Raw genomic sequence first — 21,762 nt, 5'->3', positions numbered from 1 at the left:
TGTGTTGATGATTTACAGGGGCCAAGACGAGAGAACAACAAGGCCTCCAAAGGGACCTGCAAAAAAGGGCAAAGCGTGAACCCCCCGCGGTCGCGCAATCGACGCTGACTGGCCACCTCCGATTTGGCGCATAGATAAACGTGCCAGATCGATAGGGCATTTGGAGGCTTGGCGCCGATACTGGACGGTTATGGCCATGGCAAATTATAGGGATAGACCTTTTGCCAAGGGGAGAGACTTCAGCGCGGAATCGATTTCGGTGACCTTTTGGGTCTTTTGCGCCGGGGCCAAATTGGAGTGAACCCAGGATAGGTAGGTAACCCACAGTCTTGGAGGCTAGTTATCGTGAATACAAATAGCTGAGGGCGGCCCTGTCGATAATTCTTTGAGAGCAGGGCAGTTCAAGTGTTTCTCAACTCATCTTCGTCATGAAGCTTCAATTCCTCGTCTCTTCCCTCATCAGCCCTCTGGCTGCGGCGTTGACTATTGCTGAGATCAATGGCAACAGCTATCTCTCTTCCTACGCCGGGAAGAATGTCACTGGTGTAGAGGGCCTCGTTACGGCTGTTGGCAGCTCTGGCTTTTATCTACGATCAACTAAGCCTGATCGTAACTCTGCTACTTCCGAGGGCCTATATATCTTTGGCAAGTCGGCTGTGAGCAGCGTCTCCGTGGGAGACGTCGTCACACTCGATGGTCTCGTTGAGGAGTACAGGTGAGTTTTACCAACTCAAGCATGAAGCATTGCTAACATGGTCAGGTCCAACAAAGACTATGTTTATCTCACTGAGATCTCTTCTCCCAAGAACATTGTTGTCAAGTCCTCTGACAACAAGTTCAAGCCCAAGGTTATTGGCAAGGACACCGGCAACCCTCCTGGAAAGCAATTCTCCAAGCTTGACGATGGCGATGTCTTTGCTGTTCCCAACAACGAGTCTCTCATCTCGGTGTCCAACCCCAAGCTGCAGCCCAACACATATGGCCTTGACTTTTGGGAGAGTCTTGTTGGCGAGCTTGTCACTGTCCCCAAGGCGTATGCTCTCAGCCGACCCAACAACTTTGGTGATTTCTGGGTCAGGGGCAACTGGAAGGTTTCTGGTCTGAACAAGCACGGCGGTCTCACCATGGTCGGCAACGGTATGTAAAGCTTCAATCTGAGTATTTCCTTGGCTAACAATCTAGATGCTAACCCTGAGGCCATCATCATCGGCTCACCTCTCGATGGAACCAAGAACCCTGATGACACTAAGCTCGGCGACTACGTTGGCGATATCACTGGCGTGGTCTCATACGCCTTTGGATTCTACCGCATTCTTCCCCTGACTGCCACCAAGGTCAGCAAGTCTTCCAACGCTGAGCACCCTGCCGTCAGCTTCACCAGCAAGGGATCTTGCAAGGGCATCACAGTTGCAGACTACAACACCGAGAACCTTAACCCTGCTTCTGCCCACTTGCCTCTTGTCATCAAGCAGATCGTTGAGAAGCTGCGAACTCCTGACCTGCTTTTCCTCCAGGAAGTCCAGGACAACAGTGGCGCTACCAATGACGGTGTCGTTTCCGCCAACCAGACTCTCGCTGCTCTGGCCGATGGCATTGAGGAGTCCAGCGGTGTTGTTTACGAGTGGGCCGAGGTCGAGCCTGACAACAACGAGGACGGTGGCCAGCCCGGTGGTAACATTCGCCAAGCTTATCTCTACCGCCCTGATAGAGTTGAGCTCGTCAAGCCCAATCAGGGTGGCCCCAACGACGTCAACGCCGTTCTCGATGGTCCCTCGCTCAAGTACAACCCTGGACGAATTGACCCTGCCAACCCTGCCTGGGATGACAGCCGCAAGCCTCTTGTGGCTGAATGGAAGCCTGTCAAGGGCACAAAGAAGTCTTTCTTTACTGTCAACGTCCACTTTGGCAGCAAGGGCGGCTCGACTTCCCTGCATGGCGATGCCCGCACTCCTGTGAACAAGGGTGTCGAGAAACGCACCAAGCAATCCGAAATTACTGCTGTAAGTATGAAACCTGTTAGGCATGAAGCCCAACTGACAACTTGTAGAACTTTATTGCAGAGATCCTCAAGAAGGACAAGAAGGCCCACGTTATCGCCGCTGGTGACTTTAATGAGTTCGCCGCCGTTGCGCCCCTTGAGACTTTCGTCAAGACATCCGGTCTTGTTGATGTTGATGATGCTGCCAAGATCCCTGAGACAGAGCGATACACATATCTCTTCGACAGCAACTGCCAGGCTCTGGATCATATGTACATCAGCAAGGAGTTGCGCAGGGGTATCAAGTATGAGCATCTGCATATCAACACTTGGCAGGACAAGGCTGGTGAGGTCAGCGATCACGACCCTAGCGTTGCTCTGTTCGACCTGTGTTAGATGAAACGATAAAGCATATGATTAAATAAATAGGCAGTTAGATCCGCTTACATCATCCCTAAATATAGATTTTACCCAATGGCTGTATAATAGCCATGGGTTTTGACTAGTCATCACCACTGTCTTCGTCATCATTAGGCCCTTCTTCTCCTTCATCCTCATCTTCGTCACTATCGTCATCTTGGCCAGGATCCGGCATGACAATGCTATTTAAAAACGAAACCTAAGCTTGTCAGCTTGTTCAACAGTGATGTTAACATATAACTTACATATCCAACCATAGGGCGTATAATCTCGCTGATCTTCTCCTGGGCATCATCCTGGTAGAAGATGCTGTCGTCGATCTGCGTTCCAACAGTAAAGTTCCTCAACTTCAGCAGCGCAATATCACGATGTTCTGCCGTGAAGCCTTTTGGTTTAGTTTTAAGCGCATTCTCTTTGTTCTTTTCCGCAAAAGCAAGTAGCGCCGCGTTGGGATCAGACTTGTTGGCAGCCTTTGGTAAGAATATGCGCCTGAAGGCCTCATCATTGAGTGCGCGGCGCCATCGATTTGGCCTTTCGTCAATGCTGGCGCGGAGCTTCTGCATTTGGTCGCCGCTGGGACACCATAGGCCACCACCGATGAAAGACTTTTTAGGCTCACAGTGGATATAGTAACAGGCGTATGGGCCTTTGCGACCAGTTCGAGACCACGCAGCAGAGAAGTGAGGCTATAATCTTTAACTTTGCATACTGTACTTTGGATCAATTGGGCTCGTACCTTGTAAGGTGTAGGATCTTTACTGAAGCGAATGTCTCTATGGATTCGAAAAATGACGTCTTTGATGGGAAGCTCAGGAATCGTTTCATCGGCTGCTATAACGGTTTCGGACGCGCACTCAACAAAGGAGTTCCAATCCTTCAAGGCGCGACGATACTCTCCATCATGCGCTATACATGTCAGTAATGGTTTGGCAGTAAGTGAAGGATGATGTCTTACACTTCAGCCAAGGCCTCTGGTTATGAGCTTTGAGGTCTCGCAAGAACAACATCGTATTCTTGTGTAATTTGAAATCTTCATATTCTACACCATCTGTGCCTCTCAACTTCTCCAATGGAATGATAGTAACTTTTGGGGGCGCATCCTCGTCATCTTCGTCATCATCATCCTCTTCTTCTTCTTCTGGCTCCTGCGCTAGCTCATCTTCGTAGGGTTCCTCGGATTCTTCTTTTTTAGGTTGCTTCTTCGGAGGCCTTCCACGTTTCTTCGGTGGTGGCGCATCACTTTCTTCTGTATCCTCACTGCCTTCGAAGTATTGACTTTTAGTGGCGGAAACTCTCCTCGAGCTTCGCCGAGTGCTGGTGATTTCATCAGCGGGACGTTTTCGAGGTGGCATATTAAAAACGCTGTGATTTTGACAATGAAAGGGTGAAATGACAGACAGTGCCACTAGTGGTGTCAATAGACACCCTTGAGCAAAGAAAGGAAGGTCATGTCGTCATTCCAATATTGTCGCGCCTATCTTACGCGTTTGAGAAACGCGAGTGCACGTGAGTTCACGTGGGCCTTAGTGAATCCTTCACCTCGTTGTTCCCCATGTCAACAACCGAGGAACCACAGTTGAAGCACATATAGATCTTTGCGTCTCTGCCAATAAAAGTCATTTGAAACTTCAAAAAAACGAGCAATTTCTCAATTTAGACACTATATCGTCTTCGATTTTGGCCTGATGAATGACCTTTGCTGTTATATCATACGGGGCATATCTCATCGAGTTTCCTTGAACCAAATGACGAGCGATCTTGACGACAAGTTTGGCTTCTCTTATATCCAGGCCCTGCTTCCTATCACCAGTGTCTCCATATCACTCAATCTCTTCCTGTGCCCTTGATCGCCCCAAGCCGCTCCTTGCATGCAAACAGCTTCTCCAGAAAGCTAATATCTCCAAGTTTCTCAATAAGCCACACGTCGGTATCATTCTGGTTATCCTGTTCCTCTGGTTTGGCAGTCATTTCGATCAGGATCGCACATATACGGGCTGCGGCCCGAAGGCGCTCCCAGCACTGGCTCTCCATGGCAACCTCTTCCTCTTGTAGGTATATGATCTTGCCGACCTTGAAGAGCCTTCTAGACCACAAGCAATCAAACAAACCCTTCTTCGTTTCATCTGTAAGCTTTTCCTCGTACTTCTTCCAGGCTTCGACGGGAATAAGAGACCTCTCTTGCTCCGTCTGGGCAATTGCTATACTTAGACGCTTCAGTGCCTTTTCATGTTGCTCTGGTGTCGGCTCCTGGTGCATTTGACCCAGCATCTCGAGAAGCTTTGGTTTGAAATCTTTCCACTGGTTTTCTTCGATGCTCTCTGCAGCTGCGACAACTTCAAGAATATCCGACCTGCAGTATGCAGGTAAAGTCTCGATGTCGGCATCGTTCATGTGCGTATCTTTTCGATCTTGTGAAGGCCCCTCGAGAGCAGAGCCATGGTGTTTTTGCCCGTCAGCCGGTGTCTGTTCCCCGTTCATCTCTTCTTTTTTGTCGTGAGACGAGGCAGCGCCAGAATCGATGTCCATAGGGACCAGCACACTAGTGCCGTCATCGTTGACCGTATTCTCAGTACTGGGAAACTCAGTGGGAGTATTGTCCTTTGACTGATGTGCAGTGCTGAAAACTGCAGGTTCGGAGACGTCGCTTTTATTCTTGCTCGTGTTTAGCTTGATTCGTTTTCTTGGGCTGTCATCAGTTGTTGACAGAGTCTTGTTCGCAGCGTCTGCCTCAAGGCGTTTCTGGGCGTTGTTCATAGGACTTTCCGGCGGAGTGGTATTGGATCTCTTTTTATTGGATCTCCTCTTTCTGCGGCTTCGGCTCTTCTGTTCACTGAAGAGAGCGCCGAGGATCTCAATAAACTCCTTGGCGGTGGTTGCAGCATCCAGTTGAGGGCGCTTCTCTGTAATATTGTGGTTCGATGGGAAGAAGGCAATGTGCGTCTCGGGCTCAGTTCCATCAGTGAACTTGAGATTATATTTTGCTCGGGCTTTAGCAGCAGTCAAACCGCCGCCGCTAACAGTAGTGATGAAGTCGATGAGGCTGCTACGCAGGTGTACAAACTCGGTTTTCGCGTCACGGCCATTCGCGCCAGCTTCAGAGAAAAGGTCTTCTAGCGACTTCATGAAGTCAATACCTGGGATCTCCATCGTCGGGAGCGTATAGTAGGTATGTTGTCAAGATGATTCCTAGGAGATGTGTTCGAAGCTTTTGAAAGATGGTGTTTGGATGAAAGGTTCAATACAAATGAGGGTTGTTGCTGTGCTGCAGGGAAATGAATGCTTCAGGAATGCTTTAACAAGAAAAGGTAACAATAGAAACACTGCTAATACAATCGTGCGTCGTTTTCTTATTGTTAACGTGCCTGGCACTGCCCTGTTCGTCCTGCCAGTGACACACCTTCGACCTTCACAAATACAGCAGCACGTAACAGAAACCGATATCTGCTTAAGATATAATTGGTGAATTGGGCATATCGAATTGTGAGTCTTTATGCACGAATCCTCGATAAATACAATCTACTCTAGTGATGCTTTGGGTCCTCTCATGTTTAATACACCATGATCACTGCAGGGATATTTAAGTTTCTTCACGAAAAGGTTTCTCCAATAGAGGATTCACTAGGTAGGCAGATTGGTATTAGCACTAGCTACTTGGCTTGACCAAGAATCTTAGATATGATACTCAGTGCTGGGGTCGAAGGTTACCTCGATTCTTGAAAAAAAAGCGCACTGGCGTACTCACTCATTAGGGATAAGCGAGGAGACTGTAGACGACAAAGGGAAGAGTTCTAGTAAAGGTCAAGCCAAACATCATGCTACTTGCAAGCTAGATCGAAAGTGAAGAGTCTTTAAGGGCTATTTGGCTTTATATCCGCCTTGACCTTTGGCCCACCAAGCTTTTGTATTGATAGACATCAAAGCTGTCATTCACTTCTGGGGGTTCATTCGACATCGATGGACTAGGCGCACACGATTGTTATTCAACAGCAGATACGACACGAGGTTGGCTGAAAATCATGATATTGCGCTATCTACTTTACATCCTGCGCATCCCAGCTCCAACCAAACACCGAAATAAGGACTTCATTTATGTTCTTTTCCCAAATATCAGTCTATGCATTTAAAGCTCATCATGGATGTTGTCATCCTGCTCGCCACCAGCGCCACCGGCGCCCTGGTACATCTTGGAGGTAATAGGGTAAGCGACGTTGGAAAGCTTCTCCTTCTGCTCCTCGAAGTCCTCAGCGGTAGCGTCAGCACCGTGCTCATCGAGCCACTCGTTGGTCTCCTTGACGGCCTCGAGGATCTGTAAAAGTTAGTATATGCATTTTTAATGTGAGTAGTGGAAGAACTTACAGTCTCCTTGTCCTCCTCCTCAATCTTGCCACCAAGACCCTCCTCGTCGTTGACCTGGTTCTTGAGGGAGAAGGCGTAGTTCTCAAGGCCGTTTCGGGCCTCAATGCGCTCGCGGGTAGCCTTGTCCTCCTCGGCGTACTTCTCAGCCTCGGCGACCATGCGCTCAATCTCCTCAGGGGTAAGACGGCCCTTGTCGTTGGTGATGGTGATGGACTCCTGCTTGCCGGTGCCCTTATCGTGGGCAGAGACCTTGAGGATACCGTTGGCGTCGAGCTCGAAAGAGACCTCGATCTGAGGCACGCCGCGAGGAGCGGGAGGAATACCGGTAAGCTCGAACTTGCCGAGGATGTTGTTATCCTTGGTAAGAGATCGCTCACCCTCAAAGACCTGGATCAGGACCACGGGCTGGTTATCAGCAGCGGTAGAGAAGATCTGGCTCTTGCGGGTAGGGATAGCGGTGTTACGGGGAATCAGCTTAGTCATGACTCCACCGGTGGTCTCGATACCAAGGGTCAAGGGGTTGACATCCATGAGAACGACACCAGAAGTACCCTCCTCACCGGAAAGGACTCCGGCCTGGACCGCAGCACCGAATGCAACAGCCTCATCGGGGTTGATGCCCTTGGAAGCCTTCTTGTTGAAGAAGTCCTCAATGAGCTGCTGAACCTTAGGGATACGAGTGGAACCACCGACAAGAACGATGTCGTCAACGTCGGACTTCTTGAGCTTGGCGTCCTTGAGAACCTGCTCAACAGGCTTCATAGTCTTCTTGAAGAGGTCAATGTTGAGCTCCTCGAACTTGGCCTGAGTAAGGGTCTCGGAGAAGTCCTTGCCGTTGTGGAAAGCCTCGATCTCAATGCGGGTGCTCTTCTGAGAAGACAGAGTACGCTTGGCCTTCTCGGCCTCACGCTTGAGCTTACCCATGGCCTTGAGGTCCTTGGTAATGTCGACGTTGTTCTTCTGGTTGTACTGCTTGGCGAAGTAGTTGATGACTCGCTGATCGAAATCCTCACCACCGAGATGGGTGTCACCAGCGGTAGCCAGGACCTCGAAGATACCGTCATCGATGGAGAGAAGGGAGACATCGAAGGTACCACCACCGAGATCGTAGACGATGATCTGTCGCTCACCGTCAGTCTTGTCAAGACCGTAAGCGATAGCGGCGGCGGTGGGCTCGTTGACGATTCGGAGAACGTTGAGACCGGCAATGATACCGGCATCCTTGGTGGCCTGTCGCTGGTTGTCCTGCGGTGGGGGTTAGCCGTCTGATCAGCTCGAAGGAGGAGAAAGTCAAACTTACGTTGAAGTAGGCAGGGACGGTGACGACGGCGTGGGTGACCTTCTTACCGAGGTAGCCCTCGGCGACCTCCTTCATCTTGCCAAGAACCATAGCAGAGATCTCCTCAGGAGTGAACTGCTTCTTAGCGCCATCAACCTCGACCTGGACGACGGGACGGTCATCACGGTTGACGACCTTGAAGGGGAAGTGCTTGATATCACCCTGGAGGGTCTTCTCGGAGTACTTGCGGCCAATGAGGCGCCTAAACAGTTAGCATTGTGCCGTGCAATCAGAGGAATTCATGTATGCATACTTAATATCGTAGATGGTGTTCGTGGGGTTAGCGGCGGCCTGGTTCTTGGCGGCGTCTCCAACCAAACGCTCATCCTCGGTGAAGGCGACGTAAGAGGGAGTGATTCGGTTACCCTGATCGTTGACGAGAATCTCAACCTTGCCCTTCTGCATCACACCGACACAGCTGTATGTGGTTCCAAGATCCTGAGCTAGTTAGCGGGGTCATCATGAGCGGGCGAGAAGCGGTAAACGTACAATACCAATGACGGTGCCGTAGTTATCGACCTCGTCGGCCTGAACAGTCTGGACGAAGGCCAGAGGAGAGAAGAGGAGGGCGATCCAACAAAGGAGTCCCAGGCCAAGGGCCATTGAGCTCCTTGAACGAGCCATGATGAGCTCTCTATAGTTGCTCTGCTTTCGAAAGCGCAACAAGACTCTGAAATGGAAAAGAAAAAGAAAAGAAATCAATCAATTGTAAAGCAAAGGCGTCTGAGTCTCGAGCCTTGCGCACAAATTGTTTGGTATGGAGGAGAGAGGGGGTATCTTTGAATGTTGGAAGAAGGCGAGGAGGAGGAAGCGTCTGAACTTATTAAAGGCTCCAAAAAAAGTAGAGTAACTGTCCAGTTCGCAATGAGGACACATTTCACATCATTCGCGCGGCCCCACGTGACAGGGGTCCCGAGGTTTATGTGATATCCGCACTGTGCAAGTTCAGAGTTCTCTTCACCGAGTTTATTGGAGGGGGACAGTGTTTGTAGGGCAAGGCTGTCGACCCCTGGCACCTGTTTAAACACTGAGCGCCTCAATCTACAGGGCCAGTGTCATCGCTGGCCTCTGCGTAAGACGCCACCTGTGTATCACTATTCAAGCATTCGAGGTATGTGCAGAGAAGGTGTCGGAACAAAGGATTGCGTATGTTTTCTACGGGCTTCTACGCATCGTGAGTCATGCGAGTCCTCTGCCTGGTTGAATTCCACCGAATGTGACAAAGATTGAGGTGAACCTTGTAGGCTGAGACGCCTTCTTTACTCGAAAGTACAGGCCTCACTTACTCTCTGTACTTCGAGAATATTCTCACCAGAACCTGGTCTAGTGGGCCCTCGGAGGCTTGACTGCCGAAGGTATCCTTTTGGGTGACTGCGACAACGCCAGAGGATCCTCATATCCCTTAATATCGCCAATCGCTAACACAGGCACCATCTACGAGCTATCAGCAAGTAGATTATGGTTATCCGCATCAATTATCGCAGGGTGATTATGCCACGTTAGCTCTACTGATGATGGCATGGTGGGGTAACCTTCAATCACCCAATCATGGCCCAAGGAATCTCCAGTTCGGGATAATAGACTCACAATCCATTTGAATTCCATAATGCTCTAGAGTGTTTGTCCCTTTTCCCACTTTAGGCTATTTTTATGCTCTTATGATAATATACGCAAATGTCATCCATATCCTAAGTATAGCATTTCTAACATGGGGCCAAATGGAATCTGATGGATTATTCCTGCAACTATTGTGACCAGTATTGCATAGTAGCATTACTAGTACTAGGTTCTTGTTATGCGAGTCGTGCTCCTATATAACATAGACAGATGGAGCATCACTTGAACGAATGAAACTTCTGGAGAATGGCCTACACGTCTGTTAAGGTGTGACACACGAGAGCTGCTTGGTCTTCCCTTCTGTGGTAATGATTCTAACTGTTTCTGCCTCCGCAAACTCCCGTCAAAGGGGTCAGTCGATAGCATGTCCCACGCCCACAACATCATGTACTTGTTGACAGACACATTCAAAGTCCAACTCAAGTTTATCATAACAGGCAATTGATGGTAACGCGACCGAGCTCTTTGCCTCTAATGGATGGCCAATCCCATCCACAAAGTGATGTATGAGCTGGCGAGCCAGTTCAAAACCAAACCCAGGGTTGGTTGAACAATGGCGGCCATATCTATTTACAGCTTGTTGCAGGTCGGAGTTCAGTATTGATATCCCAAGTAAGCAGGACTGGGGTCCCTGAGCCACCTGAGCCAGTACTCCTCAAAGCCATTCCTTGCTTTTCGTTTCAGCATTCTTGTGGTTGAGCTTGGCATTGGCGGCGTCGATCTCATCCTGGAACTCGAGCTTGTTATGATACTTCTTCGGAGCAGATAAGGGATAGAGAGGTTAGCTTGGCAGACTGGAACATGTAAAATTCACGGCTTCAAGCTCGTTTGGTCTTCTATGAGGAGCCCATTCAGGGTTTGGTCGAGCATGAGCTCCGAGAGCCAGGTCAGAGATGAGCCATGTGGTTCTCCAGCAATGAGGTGAGCGATGCTTTCCGTTAGTCTGTTGATATCCCCAGATCCGTATTAAGCGATAAATTGTATTTTAAGACCATCCTGCGATAGAAGCGCGTCCTGCTACAAATGTCTTGACAAGTTACCTTTCAACGCAACTGAACAGTAAGTTGTCTGACGACGCCACGAAAACTCTACATTTAGCACTCGACTTTGGACAACAGCCATTGAACTTGATATCTTGTGAAAATACTTCAAAATCCCTGCGCGGAAGAAACGTTGAATGTGAAATAGTAATAGGCTGATCATCTATTAAGTCTGGCCTAAGCTTAGGTAAATCTAAGTAAAGTTAGCCCAGTTAGGTAAAACTAGGTAAACTTGGGTAAATAAACTTAGGTAAGACTCAATAAACTTAGGGAGTTTAATAGATATCTATAAGCCTAGTGTAGAGAGGTTATGGACTTGCTTTTCTGACACTGCCCGAAACCTTGGAAGATACCAACACTGTCGAGGGGCCACTGGGCTTGGTGGCAAAGCAGGAGGTGGTGGGTTGAGACATGACGGTTTCTCAAGGGTCAAGGGACGGAGAGTAAAACGAAGCCCGACCCAAGATTCTTCCTCGGTGCGAAAAGGGTTCAGCCAGCTGAAATCATGACTAGGCTCACCGAGCGCGATTGACCTATCGACCTCGCAGCCGTCGAGAGTCAAATAAAAAGAGTAGCAGTCTATCACGAAGTGTCGAAAGAGCCTGATCAAAGGAGATGGCGTCGCTGCGTGGAGAAACGTCTTGCACAAATGGGCAGACTGAACGGAGGGAGGTGGTTGAGGAAAGAAGAAAAAGAAAAAGAACATGTGCGAGGAGAGGTATATAAAGAGCCAGTCATACATAGGTGAGCCCGTGGGTATAATTGCGATTCACGATATGGTAGTTGACAAACATTTACAGCTGCCGATGCTCTATACCTGGTAACAAGAAAACGTGAAGATACGGTTTATGCGTTGAGGGTATCATGGAATAGTAAAGAGAGCTGGAAGTCGACAACAAGCAATGCTGCGACTCTATTCAAAACACAAATGGTCCTTCTTTATGCAATTGTGTGGTGTTTGCCTTATGATAAACAATAGTTTGGTTGACTCATTGAATGGTAGGATACGGAAGAGCAAGTTGTTGACCAACTAGGCAGTTCAAGAGGCTTGAAAGCTTTTGCAACCCTACAGCGATCTCGATCAACGGCTGTTAGCAACCGAGACAGCTCGCGACACTGCCAAAAAGTTATTACAATAGGCGCCAAAAGGACAGAAAGAGATATCGGGAGACCTGTCTCCAAGACATTCGTGTTTAAGAAAAAGCTACAGTTAAATATGACTCTTTGACTCCTTGCTTCTGTTTCCCAAATGGCCTAGCAAACATGCAATATCAAATACAGTTTACATCAACTTCTTTCCCAGCTCATCAGGAATTCTATAAATCTCCCCAGTTTTGTCGTCCTGAAGCCAATGTTGCTCTGGAAGAATCGTTGGATTTGGGTCTTTGATCGGCTGGATCAAAGTTCGATGCTCATGGTAGTGGATGGACCGCGTACGCTTGGGTTCGTAAATTGTATGAACGTGAGGCCGAACATGCTCCTGCACGACTGGATCTCGGTTATGAACAGTTCTATCAAAGTTAAGGCTGTTCTGGAGGTGAAACTTGGCCTCGCCGTTTGTACCAGCGCGGACTTCCTCGTTGATACGTTCAAACTCAGCGTCTCTAGGGTGAATAGAGTCCAGGTTCTGGCAAATATTGGCTTCTTGACTTGAATTTGACTCAAGGTTAACGTCTGATTCTTGGAATAAGGGCTTGATGTGAGTCGCTGCATGTTCGGGTCCTTCTTCACCAATTGCCAATCGTGAGAGTCTTGCCTGAGTAGGACTGGCTTCTTCAACGAGGTCGAACGGTGTGAGAGGGTCGATGTCTATCTCAGGAAGTGTTGATTCATCCGGAGAAACGGCCAGCCGAGACAACCTCGTTTCAAGGCCATCTGTATTCTCCGCCTGGCTTGGCCTCACTGTCTGGTATGTAGTGCTCTGGGAGTGTTCTGGCTCTGTTGAATACCGCTGAGATTTTCGATGAGATGCATCTTCAGCAGTTTCATCCCCACACCAGCCAGTTGCATCTTCCGGCTCTAGGCTGGGGCGCGGCCGTTCTAGTCTAGGCGTTCTAGGCGTTGGATCTGCTTTCAACGGTTGAATTGCCGGATGAACTAGAAAGTCGCCTGTGTTCTGGGCCCCAACCGTAGGCTGTGCCTGTGAAGCTTCAGGGCCGTTATGCCTCTCAGTCTTTGAACTTCTGCTCAGTAGACTCAGAGACTTTCGATGTCGAGGCTGAGAGTTCCGACTCGCCTCAGTCAAGCTGTTTCTGTTGCTTGCTGGGTGCGGTTCTGAACCCCCAGAATTGGTGTTATTGGCATCAGCTCCATGGAAGAGACGTGATGCCCTCTTTTTGATGGCATTTTTGAGACGGCCCGCCATGGGACCGGCGCGTTAATTGGACGTACCCAACAACAACGGGACAAGAGATAAAAGTGACAGAAACACGAAAAGGGGTTGGAGAAGTCTGAACTGTATTAGTGATATTACGAAATATTTACAAGTGTGGTCTCTAAGGCCTGTGACGGGAGGTGACTGTTGTGATCTGATTCGATTCAGAGACACCACATTTCATCATTGAGAATAGGAAACATCGTGATTACTGCATCTTTGCATCACCTTATTTCACCATTAACCTAATCGCGAAGTCGGTCGGGATCGACGGACAGGATCTAGTGGAAGTTTGCGTGTGTGACGTGCTACATCGGCACTACAGCCGCTAGTGATTGCTTAGTATTGTAAATCTATAATCTAGTCTCAGCTCTCCTTGGCAGAACCTGCTCATCATTTCCTGTTATCCCCCACATCCCTTTGACTTTCGGAGAAATTGGACGAGGTTATCACCAATTTTCGACACGTCAATGGTTTCCGGTTGCGGATCAACTGCCCCTACCGACTGAGGCTCAACAAGCCATCTACTCGGATGGCTGAGACATGCATTGAGCTTCGCCCTTATCCGCTCAGATCGTTTTTCGATCATGACGTCGATGAAGGCCTCTTTCAGCTGTAGTTGAGCTGCAGGTGTCAGGCCGCACTGACTCTGGAGCTACCTCTTCCGTTGACATGGACGTAGCCGTGGGGACTAAGACACGCACCAAATGAAGATCGCGGGATGACATGGAAGGCTTGAGGTCGTCATCATTACAGTTTAGATGTGCTCCTCCACAATCTCGATAGCTCGGAGCAAACATTGGAGCTCACCGTTGGCTAAAGCTATGAGATGACGTCCATGATGCTGCCCATGATGAAGAGGCGGGCAGTTCGGACAACGAGACGACGTAAAGCGTCTTCAAGTATATAAACTTAAGCGTACCTCGACTTCTTTAGCAATATCCTCCTCATCATCATCATCAACATATAAGCTACAGCAAGACAAACACCAATCAACAATTACCCCTGAATTCCATACACTTATAACTCACAACTTCAAATTAAACAAGATGGAGAAAGCAAAGCAGGCCGTTTCTAGCTTCCTTTCCAACGATGGAAAGCACAGAACCACTGTCGACGAAGATGTTAAGCCCCACGTCACTCAGGAGCATGTCATGCCTCATAAACATGAACAAGTTACAACAGCCCTCGACAAGGAGGTTCACCAAGAGCACCATCATACAACTGTCCAGCCTATTACTCACAAGGAGACTCTGTAAGCGACTTACCCGGTCCCACATATTTGCAACTGCTAACAAACTCAGTCCCGAGCAGCACCACCACAACCTCGTTCCAGTAGAGCACAAGACTTTTCACCACGGCAATGAGCAAGACACTCGAGCTACACTCGACCGAGAAGCTGCTAAATATAGAGACACCACTGAGACCCACAGTACCACTCACTCCACCGAGACTGCTCCTGTTCTCACCGGCGAAAGAAGTATGTAACTATAACTTCAAATCACACAATGGCAAAACTAACACTTAGATAGTTCATCACCACGTTCATGAGCATGTGCAGCCTGTAATTAATAAAGAAACTGTGCAGCCACATGTTGTTCACACAACAATCCCTATACAGTGCGTTACATATGATGATCGTGATGATGAGGAGGACACTAAGCTAATCTGATCAAAAGTGAAACTCACCACGCCGCCCCGGTACATCACGGAACTTCTACTCTACCTACTAAGACTCTGGAAGAGTTTACTCAGGAGCGCGGTGGTCTCAAGGAGCGAGCAGCTCAGAAGCTTACTGAGTTCGAGGGATGCCCTAAGCCATACCGACGAGAGCTTCAGGGCGAACAACTGGAAGGTGACAAATCGATGCACCTTCACGGTCATGGTGACAACTACGGTGAAAACCAGGCCTTCGCTGGTCGAGAGGGCCAGATGGGACGCAACACTGAAGGTCTGGCCGCTGGTGCCGCAGCTGGCGCCGGGGCTGCTGCAGCTACTCGCAAGCACCGACACGGTATTGGCCACAAGGAACGCCGTGGATCTGCCTCTAGCAGCAGCTCTATGAGTTCTAGTGACGAGGAGTCTCGCGGTTTGGGCAAGTCTTCCAAGACCAAGAGCCGTGGCCTTGGTAGCTCAACTGGAACTGGCGTCGGAGCTGGAGCCGCAGCCGCCGCGGCTGGCGCCGCTCACTCTCATCATCAGAGCCGTGAAGGTGCTGCAGCTGCTCCATCCATGCTTGAAGGTAATCGAGGCATTGGCAGCAACACTGGTCTTCAGTCCGGTTCTGGTATTCCCGGAACTGCTGGTGCTGGATCCGGTGTAGAGTCCATGGGCAGCACTGGCAACATGAGCTCCTTTGGCTCTAGTAACCGTGGTATTGGAAACCCTAACACTGCTGGTCTCAACAAGCCGCACACCAGCGAGTACGACCAGGTCAAGACTGGAGGTCTTCACAACGACCCCTTGAACAGTCAACATGTAAGTATCCTTGACATACATTATTTGAACTAAACTAACATGCACAGGCTCGTGGTGACTCTGGAGTTGGTATGCAGACTGGCAAGCAGCCTTCCCTGATCGACCGTCTCAACCCCATGAAGGATGCTGACGGTGATGGTAAGAAGGGACTCTTGGACTAAAGTCTTTGCTGAGTGTTAGGGGAATGGTGAAAACCAATTGTACGATTAGTGATACATGATTAGTTATGCATGACGTACGCAAGTTTAGCTTAGTTGTTCTGTATTTACCAAGGTTTCACAAGCTCCTTCAACGCATCATGACATATGGTGAACTCTAGTCTCCATACAAAATATCCTTCCGTCGATTCTTCGAATGTGATTGATATAGCAAATTTTCCAGCAGCATATTCTCTTGGTACTCGGCAACTTACATAGTTTTTATACGAGATGAACTCTTAATTCTATTTCAACAATCCAGCACTTTTCACCATGTATGACGTATCTTGATTTCAAAACCTGTATGTGGGTGGGTGATTGTTAGTATAGTTTGTGATTTGGGCTCTTATTCATGACAGGACGTGTAATTACTGATTGCAATGAGTACTCTACATCCCGGAGTTGGTATAGACAAGATGGACGTCATAACTTGATAAGTTATTCCCCTGCCAAGGATGGCAAACCTTTCGATAGTAGGTTTATGAAAAAGAACTCAACCTAGTATGTATGATCTCAGCTGAACAATAGGAGAGAACTACTCTTACTGAGCACCATTAAGCCTTGGGAAGAAAAAAGCTTTAGATATTTGATTTGGCAACTAAAATAAATAGGGAAAAGTCCCCCTGCGTTTATTATAATCTTGCACAAGTTTATCGTAAAGTTACCTCAGTATTTTGGCCACTTACTATCGAGGCCTCATATTTTCTTGCCCCCGCCCCCCTCAAAGCCAGTTGACTCTAGGATTCACTGCGACTTCACTTTCAAGAAATAAAATGCAAAACAAGAGTATCTTCTCCGAAACTTTTATTATATGCATGACACTACTCTAATAAACCAGCAGCGACGGTTTCGCCTCCACTTCGGATCACCACTCTTTGGCCTGACTCAAGAGGAACCTTAGCCGCCAGCTTGATAACTACTCTCGCAACACCACCAGGCTGCACAACTCTGGGCTTCTTTTTGACAATCACCCCAGTGGCCTTGTCCAATGTTGCTGTGATTGAAACAATCTGTCCAGCTGAATGCAGTCGTCCACGATGAAGATCAACCGGCATGGGCATGAGATGCTCAAACGCCATTGCTTTCATGGTGAAAGTGTCACCACAGCTGATAGGATCCTTAGTGTGGCATAGCATATCGCCAACTCGAATGTGAATAGGGTCGATGTTAGTCAGAGCAACACTGACACTTTGCCCAGCAACAGCCCAGTCTTGCATATCTGAATCCACCATTATTGACTTGACATAGGCCTCTTCTCCACTCGGCTGAACTAATAAAACATCGCCAATCTGAACAGAGCCAGAGTCAACCCGACCAGCAATAGTCGTCGTGCCAAGCTGCGATCTGAAGACCTCAGAAATTGACATTCGGAATGGGTTCTTGAGTGCACGTGTTGTTGATGGCTCTGAGTTTTCGAGAGCCTCAATCAGAGTAGGGCCAGTGTACCAAGATGCAGCCGTGTCTTCTGTTCGACGAACAAGATTGTCGCCATTAAGACCAGAAATAGGGATGAAATCAATGTTTTTGGGCTGGAAGCCCAGACCAGCGAGGAACCCATTGACCTGCTGGGAGATTTCATCAAAACGCTCCTGTGACCAGCCAACCATGTCGAGTTTATTGACGGCGATGACGAGCCTTTGAACACCCAGACTTCGCAGAAGCAACACATGTTCTCGGGTCTGCCCCTTAAGTCCCTTTTCGTAGGCTCCAGTGTTTGCGTCAATGACCAAGATAGCAAAGTCAGCTTGACTGGCACCTGCGATCATGTTCGGTACAAAATCCCTATGACCTGGTGCATCAAGAATAGTGAAGCTGGTCTTCTCCGTCTCGAAATGGTTTGTTGCAATGTCGATAGTGACACCTCGTTCTCGCTCCTCACTTCTTTGGTCCATTACCCATGCTAGGGCAAATGACTGTTTACCAGACTTTTCAGCCTGCTTTCGATACCGATCAATAGTGTGCTTCTCAACAAATTTGAGCTCCAGCAACAAACGACCCATCAGTGTACTCTTGCCCAGCATCGACATGTCCTACTTGATCAGCATAGAACCTAGGAGAAGAGAAGTGAACTTACCGACTACAACAAAGCTGATACTTCTCTTGTTGGAACTATTTTCATATTCCTTCAAAACATCAAGCCCCTTGCTTTTAGGGGGCGGAGCCTCAGCAATATTCAGCCCCGCAACGTCCTTTTCAGCTTCAGAAACGTCCTTGTCTTTCTCCTTTTGGGCCTTTTTAGGAGCCTTGGCCACTGGCTTTTTCCCCGCTGAATGGAATTAGATTAGCCGATTATTTCGTCCTTGCAAAACTCGAACCTTTCGCCTGGGCTGCGAGCACCACGTCATCGGGACTGGGTTCGGCGAAAGCTTCGGCGACATAAATGGGAGAAGATGTATAAGGCATAGCAAAAACCTCGTCAGGCCTTGGGGCTTTGGATGGAGCAGATCCAAAGAGCGTCCGGGCAAAAGCGGATGGGGTAGCCCGAGGCATCATGACTGGAAGGTCCTCGTCCATAAACCATCCCTTGGGAGTAGAATCGATGTCTTTCTGATGGTTGTCGGTGATAGCTGCAACCTCTGTTGATTCCTCTTTGGGTGGCGATTTGACTTGTAGCGTAGGTTCAGGAGCCTGGTGAACTTGACCCAAGATTGGCTGATTCTCCTTTTGTGACTCATTGATGGAAAGTCTTTCCAGTCCCCTTTCGGCTCGTTCCAACTCCTTTTTCTCTTCGGTCTTCTTCTTCCTAGCGGCCGCAAGAGCTTGAAGCTTTGACATCTTGGGAGGCCCATCGCCACCTCCCAATAAGCCACCACGAGGACGCTCTGGCTCAATAAAGATAGTCTGGCGTTCTTCAGGTACGCTCATCCATGGCATGTCGTCAAAATGCCATGCCGGAACTCCTAGAGCGGGTGGAAGATCCATGATAGACGTATGCTCGTTTGACAGACGTCCGTGGTCTGCTCCAGTCCCAAAAAGGCGTTGCGAGGCAGAAAAAAAGACTGACATACCTTCTGGCGCTTTCTTTGCTGGTTTGGGGGCCGGAGCAATGAATGTCTTCATTAAATATGTGACTGATTTGTCGATATCGTAGTAATAGTGCCACAAAGCTTCCTCGATTTGTGCTTTTGTCACCTTGTTGGCTTCAGTGCCCAGAGCCCGACGGACCTCTGCTGTTCCCTCCTCCATGGCCTGGCGATCTTCTGGACTGAGCTCGTCTTCTACTTCATCTTCATAATCATCTCCGTCAAATTCGGATACTATTTCGTTTGTATCGAAAGTGTGAACGATTCGATGGCGCGACATCTTGTATAGCTGGGCTGGTAAGGCGAAAGATGGGTTCGGTTGAAGATGTGGTCTGGCTCAGTTACTGGAGGGTATTAATAGAGGGAAGAGTTTGGGGACGGAGAACAGAGGGTATCGGAGGCTTTTATAGACAGAAAAGAAGAAGAAGAAAGTAATATTTGAAACACTCGCAAGTAAAGTCCTCGATCTGCTTTGGAGAGTTTGTGTTCCAAGTGTTAACATAGGATAAGGTCTGAGTGTGTTTTAATGATGCATCGACGATTGGCGGGGCACAAGCTGGTAGTGGGGTCCACGTTCGCGACTTATGATCTCACTAAACCAACTGCTGAAGCCTAAGGTACTGACTGAGTTGTGGCGGGGTCAACGCCTAAGCCCCTGATTTCGGACTATCTTGTTTCCCCGCGCCGCGCATCGGTGTGCAAGGCACCCAAATCTTCAAAAAATTGAGGTGGGAGATTCGATCAAGAAAACGATAGAAGCTCCGGGCTGCCACCATATTTCGTGGGACTTTTTCGACATCGCCGTAAACGCCTTTACTCTAGCGGATACAGCTCCCCACGGGTGGACAAGTCACAGTCAAAATGGATTCATTGAGTGAGTCCTGCACAGTTTTGTTAATGAGGGGCGAGGGGTAGCTAACGAGGGGACAGATTTGGATGTGTCGAATGGTAATTGCGACAACTTGCCATGATGGTGATTCTCAGCTAACAACAACAGCGGCGGTAATGAAGGATGAGCAAGGCCGACCTTTCATTGTCGTCAGGGAGTGAGTTGACCATCATTGCAGCCTCACCGTTATTTCCAAACCGTTCTAATATCTTTTAGTCAGGGGAAGAAGAAGCGCCAGTTTGGCAACGAAGCCGTCAAGTCCCATATTCTCGCCGCTCGAACAGTCGCCAACATTGTCAAGTCCTCTCTCGGACCTCGTGGACTCGACAAGATTCTCATCTCCCCCGATGGAGATATCACCGTGACGAACGATGGCGCTACGATTCTACAGCAGATGGAGATTACAAACCACGTTGCTAAGCTACTAGTGGAGCTTTCCAAGTCACAGGATGACGAGATTGGTGACGGTACCACCGGTGTCGTTGTCCTCGCCGGTGCTCTGTTGGAACAGGCTGCCGATCTTATCGACAAGGGAATCCACCCTATTCGAATTGCCGACGGTTACGATCAAGCTTGCGATATTGCTGTTGCTGAGCTGGACAAGATTTCAGACACCATCGAGTTCTCCCGAGAAGAGACCTCCAACCTTGTCAAGGTCGCCCGAACAAGTCTGGGCAGCAAGATTGTGTCCAAATCTCATGACCAGTTTGCCAACATCGCCGTTGATGCCGTCCTCTCCGTTGCCGACCTTGAGCGAAAGGATGTCGATTTCGAGTTGATCAAGGTTGATGGAAAGGTCGGAGGAGCCCTCGAGGATACCCTTCTCGTCAAGGGTGTCATTGTCGACAAGGACTTCTCTCACCCTCAGATGCCTTCAGAAGTCCGAGACGCCAAGATTGCCATTCTCACATGCGCATTCGAGCCTCCAAAGCCCAAGACCAAGCACCACCTGGATATTACCAGCGTCGAGGAGTTCAAAAAATTGCAAAACTATGAGAAGGAGAAGTTTATTGAGATGATCCAGCAGATCAAGGACACAGGCGCTAACCTGGCTATTTGCCAGTGGGGTTTCGATGATGAGGCCAACCATCTCCTCCTTCAGAACGAGCTACCAGCCGTCCGATGGGTCGGTGGTCCTGAGATTGAGCTGATTGCTATCGCTACCAACGGCCGAATTGTTCCCAGGTTTGAGGATCTTACAGCCGAGAAGCTGGGTAGTGCTGGTATCGTCCGTGAGATGACTTTCGGCACAACACGGGAGAAGATGCTTGTCATTGAGGAGTGTGCCAACACCCGGGCTGTTACAGTCTTTGTCCGAGGCAGCAACAAGATGGTGAGTCCTATTTGATGGTCAAAGTGAAAATAATGCTAACACACTCAGATTATCGATGAGGCTAAGCGATCGCTGCACGATGCCCTTTGCGTGGTGCGAAACCTGGTCCGCGACAACCGTGTCGTTTACGGTGGTGGCGCTGCTGAGATTGCTTGTTCTCTGGCTGTTGAGGACGAGGCCGTCAAGACACCCGGTCTTGAGCAGTACGCTATGCGTGCCTTCTCCGAGGCTCTCGATACCGTCCCCATGACCCTGGCCGAGAACAGTGGTCTCAACCCTATCGCTACTCTGGCAGAGGTCAAGAGTCAGCAGGTCAAGGCTGGTCCTGAGGGCCGAGGAAAGCTTGGTGTTGACTGCATGGGACGCGGAGACAACAACATGAAGGACGCCTTTGTTATCGATCCTCTTATCGGCAAGAAGCAGCAGCTTCAGCTCGCCACACAATTATGTCGCATGGTCCTCAAGGTCAACAATGTTATTGTGTCGGGAGCGGATGACAACGACTTTTAGATGAAGATAGATGAGCAATGAATGAATACATGCTTGTCAATCTCACCATGGCGAGGATTGGTTATGCAGGTAGATGATATCCATGTATGTATAATCAAAAGTACTGTATATTCTTCGTACCTGATAATGTTTGTTGTGATGAAGTTGATCTGCATATTGACCGTTATGATTGGATGCCCTGTAATGATGTCTGACAGGGATCGGAGGA

At 48.9% G+C, this 21,762-nt stretch overlaps 10 protein-coding genes across 12 annotated transcripts; 3 read left to right on the top strand and 7 right to left on the bottom strand.

The window, feature by feature from the left end:
* The first annotated feature begins 111 nt into the window (after positions 1 to 111).
* On the top strand, positions 112 to 3,007 carry FOXG_06166 (uncharacterized protein). The gene is made up of 4 exons (XM_018384690.1): positions 112 to 715; positions 761 to 1,137; positions 1,183 to 2,000; positions 2,048 to 3,007. Exons 1-4 carry the CDS (start codon positions 429 to 431, stop codon positions 2,372 to 2,374), a joined length of 1,809 nt encoding a protein of 602 aa, XP_018241839.1. The 5' UTR covers positions 112 to 428; the 3' UTR covers positions 2,375 to 3,007.
* Positions 1,098 to 3,852, bottom strand: FOXG_06165 (uncharacterized protein). 2 transcript variants are annotated; one of them, XM_018384689.1, is made up of 5 exons: positions 3,354 to 3,852; positions 3,135 to 3,304; positions 2,644 to 3,084; positions 2,426 to 2,597; positions 1,098 to 2,356 (listed from the first exon to the last, which is right to left on the bottom strand). In XM_018384689.1, the coding sequence occupies exons 1-4, from the start codon at positions 3,748 to 3,750 to the stop codon at positions 2,481 to 2,483; spliced, it is 1,125 nt and encodes a 374-aa protein (XP_018241838.1). In that variant the 5' UTR covers positions 3,751 to 3,852; the 3' UTR covers positions 1,098 to 2,356; positions 2,426 to 2,480. The 2 variants fall into 2 exon arrangements, with proteins under 2 accessions (XP_018241838.1, XP_018241837.1); XM_018384688.1 differs by having other exon boundaries at positions 1,098 to 2,597.
* Positions 3,853 to 4,222: 370 nt separating this feature from the next.
* FOXG_06164 (uncharacterized protein) lies at positions 4,223 to 5,545 on the bottom strand (the record flags this gene model as incomplete). The annotated part of the gene is made up of 1 exon (XM_018384687.1): positions 4,223 to 5,545. The coding sequence occupies one exon, from the start codon at positions 5,543 to 5,545 to the stop codon at positions 4,223 to 4,225; it is 1,323 nt and encodes a 440-aa protein (XP_018241836.1).
* A 789-nt stretch (positions 5,546 to 6,334) lies between these two features.
* FOXG_06163 (glucose-regulated protein) lies at positions 6,335 to 8,970 on the bottom strand. Its single transcript, XM_018384686.1, has 5 exons — positions 8,583 to 8,970; positions 8,347 to 8,531; positions 8,055 to 8,295; positions 6,755 to 7,999; positions 6,335 to 6,704 (listed from the first exon to the last, which is right to left on the bottom strand). Exons 1-5 carry the CDS (start codon positions 8,715 to 8,717, stop codon positions 6,519 to 6,521), a joined length of 1,992 nt encoding a protein of 663 aa, XP_018241835.1. The 5' UTR covers positions 8,718 to 8,970; the 3' UTR covers positions 6,335 to 6,518.
* Positions 8,971 to 11,911: 2,941 nt separating this feature from the next.
* On the bottom strand, positions 11,912 to 13,224 carry FOXG_06162 (uncharacterized protein). The gene has a single exon (XM_018384685.1). It carries the CDS (start codon positions 13,113 to 13,115, stop codon positions 12,033 to 12,035), a length of 1,083 nt encoding a protein of 360 aa, XP_018241834.1. The 5' UTR covers positions 13,116 to 13,224; the 3' UTR covers positions 11,912 to 12,032.
* A 303-nt stretch (positions 13,225 to 13,527) lies between these two features.
* FOXG_19200 (uncharacterized protein) lies at positions 13,528 to 13,852 on the bottom strand (the record flags this gene model as incomplete). Its single annotated transcript, XM_018399398.1, has 2 exons — positions 13,528 to 13,737; positions 13,829 to 13,852. The coding sequence occupies 2 exons, from the start codon at positions 13,850 to 13,852 to the stop codon at positions 13,528 to 13,530; spliced, it is 234 nt and encodes a 77-aa protein (XP_018241833.1).
* Positions 13,853 to 13,981: 129 nt separating this feature from the next.
* Positions 13,982 to 15,896, top strand: FOXG_06161 (uncharacterized protein). Its single transcript, XM_018384684.1, has 5 exons — positions 13,982 to 14,379; positions 14,429 to 14,604; positions 14,657 to 14,744; positions 14,804 to 15,602; positions 15,650 to 15,896. The coding sequence occupies exons 1-5, from the start codon at positions 14,174 to 14,176 to the stop codon at positions 15,761 to 15,763; spliced, it is 1,383 nt and encodes a 460-aa protein (XP_018241832.1). The 5' UTR covers positions 13,982 to 14,173; the 3' UTR covers positions 15,764 to 15,896.
* A 724-nt stretch (positions 15,897 to 16,620) lies between these two features.
* On the bottom strand, positions 16,621 to 17,826 carry FOXG_06160 (elongation factor 1-alpha; the record flags this gene model as incomplete). Its single annotated transcript, XM_018384683.1, has 1 exon — positions 16,621 to 17,826. The coding sequence occupies one exon, from the start codon at positions 17,824 to 17,826 to the stop codon at positions 16,621 to 16,623; it is 1,206 nt and encodes a 401-aa protein (XP_018241831.1).
* A 3-nt stretch (positions 17,827 to 17,829) lies between these two features.
* On the bottom strand, positions 17,830 to 19,102 carry FOXG_06159 (uncharacterized protein; the record flags this gene model as incomplete). Its single annotated transcript, XM_018384682.1, has 3 exons — positions 17,830 to 17,849; positions 17,874 to 18,065; positions 18,115 to 19,102. 3 exons carry the CDS (start codon positions 19,100 to 19,102, stop codon positions 17,830 to 17,832), a joined length of 1,200 nt encoding a protein of 399 aa, XP_018241830.1.
* Positions 19,103 to 19,530: 428 nt separating this feature from the next.
* Positions 19,531 to 21,681, top strand: FOXG_06158 (T-complex protein 1 subunit epsilon). 2 transcript variants are annotated; one of them, XM_018384681.1, is made up of 5 exons: positions 19,531 to 19,696; positions 19,753 to 19,770; positions 19,820 to 19,868; positions 19,928 to 21,044; positions 21,093 to 21,681. In XM_018384681.1, the coding sequence occupies exons 1-5, from the start codon at positions 19,684 to 19,686 to the stop codon at positions 21,552 to 21,554; spliced, it is 1,659 nt and encodes a 552-aa protein (XP_018241829.1). In that variant the 5' UTR covers positions 19,531 to 19,683; the 3' UTR covers positions 21,555 to 21,681. The 2 variants fall into 2 exon arrangements, with proteins under 2 accessions (XP_018241829.1, XP_018241828.1); XM_018384680.1 differs by having other exon boundaries at positions 19,753 to 19,868; positions 21,093 to 21,673.
* The last annotated feature ends 81 nt before the right edge of the window (positions 21,682 to 21,762 follow it).

The sequence above is a fragment of the Fusarium oxysporum genome, chromosome 2, assembly GCF_000149955.1.
Source record: "Fusarium oxysporum f. sp. lycopersici 4287 chromosome 2, whole genome shotgun sequence".
Lineage (NCBI taxonomy): Eukaryota > Fungi > Ascomycota > Sordariomycetes > Hypocreales > Nectriaceae > Fusarium > Fusarium oxysporum.
This window is presented reverse-complemented; position numbering and strand designations above follow the sequence as displayed.